General features: G+C 43.5%; 1 protein-coding gene across 1 annotated transcript; it reads right to left on the reverse strand.

Annotated features, from left to right (window-relative positions):
- Nucleotides 1-4,721: 4,721 nt before the first annotated feature.
- POU4F2 (POU class 4 homeobox 2) lies at nucleotides 4,722-8,404 on the reverse strand. The gene is made up of 2 exons (XM_043567898.1): nucleotides 7,857-8,404; nucleotides 4,722-7,402 (listed from the first exon to the last, which is right to left on the reverse strand). The coding sequence occupies exons 1-2, from the start codon at nucleotides 8,139-8,141 to the stop codon at nucleotides 6,461-6,463; spliced, it is 1,227 nt and encodes a 408-aa protein (XP_043423833.1). The 5' UTR covers nucleotides 8,142-8,404; the 3' UTR covers nucleotides 4,722-6,460.
- Nucleotides 8,405-8,670: the final 266 nt, after the last annotated feature.

Raw genomic sequence — 8,670 nt, forward strand, 5'->3', positions numbered from 1 at the left:
TTCACGGAAATGTAATTGGAGACCTAAGATGTGTGTGTTACGGGCCAATGGAGGAAAACAGAGTCGTGACAATATTTCAGAAAGGAAGGGGATCCGAGGGTATCTAATATTTAATTTCAAATCTGTGGTTTTCTAATTCGAGATTAAAAGCAGTCACGTCTTTGAAGCCAGACAGTTGGTATAAATGTACAGTTAAAATATTCTATTCCACGGTCCCTAGACAGAGCTCTCTGCTCGTCCCAGGCTTCATTAAATTTTTATTATCATCCCAGACTAGAGCAGGGAATGAGCGGAAAGACTGTCCATCTAATTGCAATTGATAAAAAAAAAAAATCTCTTAGATTCCCCCACCCCTCATTTTAATATATTAACAGCAGTTTTCTTCAGATGTCCAGTCTTTCCCAGCCCTGTGATACACACAATCACTTTATCACACAGATACATTTTCCACTTCCAACAGGCACCAGACTTGGCTGTCTTCTCTGCCCTTTGAGAAGGCCTTGGGGGTTGGTGGCAGTGGAGGGAGAGAGGGTAGTGGAGGCTGGCTTTGGAAAATGATGCTATATGAAAAAGGAGAAAAAGGTGACATCAGTTCTTGAAGCATCTGGCGAAAGATCAAGGAGAGACAACATTTGCACTAAGCTGGTTCTTCCTGTGGCAAGATGAAAGCATATTGTTACCCAAACAAAACAAACAGATTATTAGACGGGGCTGCACTTTTCGACAGCCTTCCACTCTGTGGGATGAAAGCAAGGAGTAATATTTTCATTTTCTTTCTTTCTTTCTCATTGCTACCCCCCACCCCTCTCTCTCTCTCTCTCTCTCTCTCACACACACACACACACACACACACACCTCAAAATATTTGTTCTCCTTGAGCCCTCTTCATGTGTTGCTAATATGACTGTCATACCAGATGACTATAGGTGTGTGTGTGTGTGTGTGTGTGTTCAGGGGGGTCTGTCTCAACAAGGGTGCTTTAAATTTTTTTGAAACTGATGTAAATAAAGCTTTTCATCTCCAGGCCTTGAAAGTACAGAATAAAACCCACAGTTTGCTTTCTGAGCAGCTTCCTATTATCACATCGCCACTTAATTTTATTTCTATTCTCTCCAAGTTAAATAGAAAGACTAGCTCACAAGGGAGCTGCCATGTGCCTACAGACTGGGGATGTCAAGCAGAGAGGCTCACTGTGCAAAGTTAATTTCAATTCCCGAGGAGGATTTCACATTCCGGCTGGCTCTGACCCACAGTAATTAGCTGAGATAACTAATGATTACTTACTTATTCCTTGTAATTATCTGGATTTAATAATTTGCTGTGTAATTTATTAATTCACTCATAATAGCCTTTCAGTGCTGGGAAAGGCTCCTTTAAAGGGGCAAAGCAGGAAAAATTTAGTGATTTTTTTTTTCCCTCATTGCCATAAATCTGTCTCCTGACAAATGTAGACTTCGGGAACATTTCTATCATCATAACTGTCTGGGAACCTTTGTCTTCTTTTTGTCCTATCAGAATACCAATCTAACTTTTTCCCCCCTTCTGTTGCAGCCCCTCCCTCCAAAGCCAACTGAAAAGTAAAGTGAAGTTTTGAGTTCTAAATGCACCATTTACCTGGAAATATAAATTGTTTTCACCAAACAAGTTAAAAGGTAAAAGGTAAATTTCTAAACTTACTGTCATGGGTTGCTTGGAAAAATTTGAGTTTCATCTTCTGAATAATATGCCTTTTAAAATCAAGTGAATTTTGTAATGCCTTTTCCAGTATGTCCTCAAGAGTGTCTCCAATAGATAGATCAAAATGAATTCATTTAAAGTTTGAAATAAAGCATTTTTATGGCCCAAATTCCAATTCTCTGGGCAAAGAGAGGTCTCAAAATCTGTCCTTGATAGTAGAAAGACTTAGTTACATATTGTTGTTTATTTTTAAATACATTTTATAGAAAATAGAAGAGCATTATGTTGAACATAAATCTTAATTATTTCATTTTCTTTTTCATATTTCCATTATTTTCCCCAAGCTATGTGTCAATGAAACTTAATCTGACAAAGAACTGACCAGCTGATTTAATGTCAACTATCCAAAGGAAACTGCACCCTTTCTAGATAATATCAGAATAGAATTGGTAGAGAGTACTTAGATATCAGCCAGGCCTTACATGATCTTTGCTGTTAGGCATTTATTCTATTCTAGTTTAGATTTAGATGATTACATTTAACAAAAAGATTGGATCATTTGCCTTTGGAGAAGTTAAAAAATTAACAGCATAGTTCTGAAATGTCAATTGAGGATGACTAGGTGTGCTGCTAAGTCAATTCATAAGATATCTCTTCCTAATTAAATAGTAATTGTGGACCTTGAAGAAAAAAATTAGGAAATGAGTCACGAATGCCAGTGGATTTGATTGATATGACAAGGCTCTTCAGCCACAATTTGCTATTTATCCATTTCAGTATTTTGAAAGTCAATATTAAATAAATATTTCTCAAGAATGTATACAGGATTCATTCTGCTCTTACCTTTAATTTCTTTTTTAAGACCAATCCTCTTTTCTCCAAATCTCTTTGGTTTGTTTTGATATGTCTCTGCAGCTCTCATTAATAAAAACTTTCAGAGTATATTTACTTTTTTTTTTAATTCTGATTTTCCCATAAAACAAACACAGTTAAGTAGGGTTAAACAATGGATATAATTTCCATCTTGTAGACAAGAGGGGTTCTTTTACCCTTGTAATAACACTGAGAAGATATATTTAAAACTGTGGTACAGTGTTCAAAGTGTAGGAGCTTGGGAGACAAAAAACACTTGGTGAATGGGGGGGGGTGGATACAGGCCTTCACTCTCAACTGTCAAGGTAAATTGAGTTGCTGTTATGTCATTTTTGTCATAAAATTCTTGGGCAAACATGCATACGTGAAAGCTATCATGTACTTCAAACGTACCAAAATAAGCCTATTTTGTTTATCTTCAATATATTTCTCAATTTCTACTACTTTTACAGGATCTCTCTCCTCGTTTAAAGATGTCATATTTGTATAAAGAAAACACTAGCACACATGTCTGTCTTTCCTCTAATGGACTCCCCTTTCTCTTAACGAATATATCCTAGACTCTTAGATAACAACCACATATGGGAAGAAGGAGGTGTTATTTATTGAAGAGAACTTTAAGCCCAGATCAGCAAGCCTGGTTTGCTACATCCTCAAGCCATTTAATTCATTTTCTCCACTCTGGAAAAAGTAACTAGCAGAAAGTTCTCCAGCTGGCTGACAATGCTTGGTCAAACCCGTGTTGGAATAGGACTGTGATGTGGTTACTATCCGTGGTGCTGAAACCAGGACCTAGCGTACTGTGATTAGGGGCTGGCTATTTGAAAAGACTTTTCAAGAAAACTGAGTCTTAGAAGGTAAAACAGAAGAAGGGACTTTCAACCTCCAAAATTTAAGAATAAAATTAAACCATCAGTATCACTATATCTGGATTCACAATTCTTTCTTTTAAGTTCCTACAACTTTGAAATATTTCCTTAAGCATCTATATAATATATCTCATTGTTTCTAAATGGACACATAGATTTTGTCTCTTCTGGTTTCTTCTTTAAGTTGAAGAAAAATAAGTCCCTTCACTTATTATCCATTAACTGTCACAGTTCTTTTTGTTACATCTGAAAATCACAATGTTCTTTAACAACATTTAATCCCAACTTGAGCCACTGTAACAATTTTCATGGACTCCTGGGACATTTCCTAAACTCATCCGCAAAATAAGAAACACCCCAAAGCAGTTCCATATTAGGTCACCGCTCAGGGCAGCAGAATTTCCCCTAAAGGATCACCTGGTTCCTTCCTCTTTTTGGACCTATAGATTAGTAAGGTGCTCTTCTCATCATTAATAATGTAAATGTCTAAACCAGAGCTTTCCTGGGAAAAAAACCTTTGGAAACCTAATATGTTGCTTAAAATGGATCAGGAGGTACCTTTAAAGTAGGATCAAAAAAGGAGAAAAGTCTGTATATCGAAGGGCAGAATTTCTTTGTGCCAGACCACCATTAGACTTTCACCAACTCTGGTGTTTGAGTGAGTGATAGGAAGGGGGCAAAAATCAACTCCTTCTAACCACCCAGGATTTCTTCCTCAACCCACTCTGCCTATTGCAGAATGTAAGTTTTTGTAAAGGTCATGGAAATGAAGGGAGAGAGAGATGTACTTTTGCTTCATAACTCAGTAACCTAGGTGCTTCCTGCTCTGGTTGGGGCATTGCTCTCCAGGAGCAGTGACTGAACTGAGAAGTATGGTGGGCAAGCCCTTAGGCCTCAACCGGGGTATCCTACTCCCAGAAACAGGCCTGGACTCTTGCCACACCCAGGCTCCCAGTGCTGGCTGAAAACTAAACTGAGTTCCTTTCTTCCTTCTTCCCAGGTAGTACCTCTGTTCATAAAGATTCTCTTTGCAGAATTATTGCACATCTGGAGAAAAGACTCCAAGGGAGATATTGGAGCCAAATATCACAACCTCATCTAGACAGAGAAGCAATGCACCCTGTGAGATGAGCTCTGGCTATTAGAAGACAATTATAAACGCTGTTCTTTTATACCTTCCTAGAGAAACACCCCCTTTTAAATCCAAACCAGACTATAACAACCACTCTAAAATAAACCATTAAAATGTTTCTGCTTTAAAAAACTATCAAAATAATTTCATGTAAATGATTGAAAACAACATCACATTTTAAAAGCCATTTAATTTTAATAGTATATTTTAATGAAAAAAGCAGCATACTTTGCCAATAAAACATTAAAATCATCTTTTCAATGAAAGACAATCAAACAACACCAAAAATAACTTAATACATTACCATAGTAAATAAACCATCTATTAACAAACAAAACAAAACAAAAACAAGAAACCAGGTCATATACAGAACTCAAGACTTCAGAGAGCCTCAAATGGAACAGCAATACAGCAAAATTTGTAAGAATATATCTATATGTGCATCATTTTGAATGGGATATTTACAATAGATAAGGTACCAATCACCATGTACCTAATTATTTTTTATTCCAAAAGAATTCTACCAAACAATGTGAATTTACAAGCAGTGCACTGTCTTTCTTATAGTTTAAATTAGTTTTTCTACAAACAAACCTCCAAAAGGAAAAACCGAAGGATTCTTGTAAATGTTAAAATGTAGTCAACAAAGCAATTGAAAACAAGAAGATTGAGATACCTTGGTGAAATCGTAGAATCTGGAAGGGCAAACACCAAGTGAACAAATGCACCTAAAGCTAGAAAATGATGCATCATAGTCATGCTTCCAACTGCTTCACTTCTTCTCTTCCATTAGAGGTGTGTGTGTGTGTGTGTGTGTGTGTGTGTAAGGGTGAGTGAGAGCGCGCGTGTGTAGTGGGGACAATGTGGGAATCCCCATTAAATATGTAACGAAGTAAACAATACTTTGGACAGTGAATCAAGTCTACACGATTAAGACATCCATTACTGAGTGTCGACTCACAAACCAGAACACTACCAGTAAAAACAAAGGAAAAACAATCTTCATTCAAAGTGAGAATATACAAATGGGCCAAAAGGAACACAGTATAAGAGGAAAGCCATAAGAATTCAGTAAACTCATCAAACATAAAATTGTTTAACTCCACGAGCCATACGTTTCCCCCATTTTTAGACTAAATAAGTTTAATTAATTAGAATGTGCACAAATTAAGTTGCTAGAGAGATAAATTAATAATTTACAGAGGGTTGTTCGGCAATAATCTAATAATAGCTTTCAAGATCAGTGAACACAGCAGGCGCAACTCCTTTCTTAAGCATTAACACTTTAGAGAAGGAAGAAGGGGGTAAGAACCACAATAAAAATATATATATAATATACAGTGTAAATGCAGAAAATCTGCCATCTTTTTTAAAATTCAAAATACTTTAGAGATGTCTCTATCACATTAAGCATCAACTCTAGTTTAAAGTTTCAGTCCTGAATCGATTTCTATTTCTGAAAAATAGCTGCAAAGTGTACTTTTAAACTTGAACAAGGGTGATGTCTTTAGGAATAAAAACAAATCTTACTTGATCATTTTGGGGCCTTTTTAAAACGCTGTCTCGTCTGCCTTCCTGCAAACAGCCAGCTCCAGACTTCCTGTGAAGAAGCCGAGGTGCCTTTTCCGGATGGGGTGGGGTTAAAAGGAATAACTTTGCTACAACTTGACAAATCCCTTCTTTTGTTTTGTTTTGTTTTGTTTTTCCTTGAGAAATCGTTTCACATTCTCACTGGGTTTGGGCTCATTTGCTCGCTCCTTTGCTCGCTCTCCAATCCTCGCTTTCTCCGGATTCACATTTACTGGAATTGTTTCTGGTAGCCAAAAGTGGAAAGAAAAGAGGCAGGAGAGAGAGAGGGAGGGAAAAGAGGGGACGAGGAGGGGATGTCCCTGGAGAGGCCAAGGGTCTCCTAAATGCCCGCAGAATATTTCATTCTTTTCTGTTTCTGCCTCTGGTTGCAGAACCAGACGCGCACCACGTTTTTCTTAAGGTCCAGCTTCTCCGCGATGGCGGCGATCTTCTCGGAGGAGGGCCGCGGCTGGATGGCGAAGTAGGCTTCAAGAGAACGTTTCTCTGGGGCAGCGATAGACGTGCGCTTGCGCTTCTTCTCCGCGCCGTTGAAGAGCTCCGGCTTGGTGAGCTTCTCTCGGTGGGACTTCTCGGCCTCTTCGAGCCACGCTTGCAGGATGGGTTTGAGCGCAATCATATTGTTGTGCGACAACGTAAGGGATTCGAACCTGCAGATGGTGCTCTGGCTAAGCGAGCCCACACCAGGGATCTTGAGGTTGGCCAGTGCGGAGCCCACATCGGCCTGGGTCACCCCCAGCTTGATGCGTCGCTGCTTGAAGCGCTCGGCGAATGCCTCCAGGTCCCGGGGGTCGGCGTCCACGTCGCTCATGCAGCCCATGTGTGAGGGCAGCCCATGCGCGTGGGCCATGCTGAGCGCTGCTTGGTGCATGGGGTTCATGGTAGCCATGTGCGGTGCATGAGTTGGCGTGGACACTACGGCGCCGTCGGGGCCAGCCATGGCACCCAGGGCCAGACCGGGACTCAGGTGCTCCAGCAGCTCGCCCTCCAGCGCCTGATGCGGCTGATGGTGGTGGTGGTGATGATGGTGGTGGTGGTGATGCGTGCCCGCCAGTGCGGACGGGTGCGAGATGGGCACCGACGAAGAAGAGGCAGCCGAAGTGCACGGGATGGTGTTCATGGTGTGGTAGGTAGCGTCCGGCTTGAAGGGGCTGTGGTGGGGCGGGTGGTGATGGTGGCTCTTGCTCTGGGAGACGATGTCCACGGCCGCCAGAGCTTCGGCGCGGGCCAGCAGACTCTCATCCAGCCCGCCGAATATATTGCTCTGCAATTGCAAGTAAAAGGCACACATTACGCTCAGCAGGGAATTGTGCGCACTCTCCCCGGAAGCCCCGGCACAGCGCTCGACAACACCGCCGCGCCTACAACATTCCCAGAACGTTAAAATAATAATAATAATAATAATAATAATAATAATAATAATCCTGAATGTAGCAGGTGAGGCGGAGAGGAGGGAAGCCACTGAGAGAAACCGTGAGTGCACGAGGAGGAGGAAAGTGAGCCTGCAAACACAACACAACACAACACGCGCACAGGCAACATCCCAGGTCATAAAAATTAATATGAAAGAAAAGGCCCGCTGAATACATAAGAGAGAGAGGGGGGAAATTGGTTGGAGGTGTGGGGTGATTTGCTGTGCAGACATGAAAAAAACATCAAGCAGATAAAGGGGGCTGTCAAAATGTGCCTTTAAGCGGTGATTATGCAGAAATACGCACCGGTGGGGTTGGAAGACACGCTCTCCGCATCGCCTCGGAGCCCCCGCCGCTGCTGCCGCTGCTGCCACTGCTACTGGAGCTGCTGCTACGGCCTCCACCGCCCCCGCCACTGCCACCACCGCCGCCAGCATTGCTCGAGCTGCTAGGGGAGCTAGCGGAGGGCGCCGCGGGCGCGGAGGACCCGGGCGAGGCGCTGTGCAGTGCCGAGTACTTGGGCTCCACGTGCAGGCTGCCGCCGTGCGGCATGCTGAACGCCTGCTTGCTGTTCAGGGACATCATCATCATCTTCCCGGTCCGCCCGGGCGCTTGTCCGTAGCGCACGCACTGACCCCGTCTGCCGGGACCCTCTTGAGAAGTGCTGGGCGAGGGCAGGAGCAGCTAAGGACCGTGCAAAGTTGCGCTCTCCCGCCGCCGCTCCCAGCTCTGCGCGCCTTGCCCGGACTACGAGCTCCTCCTCTGGCTCCGCTGTCAGTCTTAGGGGTTTCTGGGCTCCGCTTAGAGCTGGCTGCAGACCTGGGCGCCCGAAACTGCCCCCGCGCCTCGCGGCCGCCGAGTTATACTCCCCTCTCCCCGCGCCTGCCCCCCTACCCCCCCGCCCTCTCTCCCTCCCTCCCGCGCGCCTCCGCCCTCCCTGCCAGGAAGCGCGGTTTCTCCAGCTCGGATTCTAGCGTCGCCCCTTCCCTCTTTGCTCCCTACAGAGTAGGGTCCGAGGAGCTCTCTCGACCCCCGCCTCCCGCTCCCCCGCCGCGCCCTCCACCTCCTCTTCCGGCCCCCGCCCGCACGTTTTTGCCGCCGCCCCTTCCCGGCGCCCCGC

Source organism: Prionailurus bengalensis, chromosome B1 (assembly GCF_016509475.1).
Source record: "Prionailurus bengalensis isolate Pbe53 chromosome B1, Fcat_Pben_1.1_paternal_pri, whole genome shotgun sequence".
Classification (NCBI taxonomy): Eukaryota; Metazoa; Chordata; class Mammalia; order Carnivora; family Felidae; genus Prionailurus; species Prionailurus bengalensis.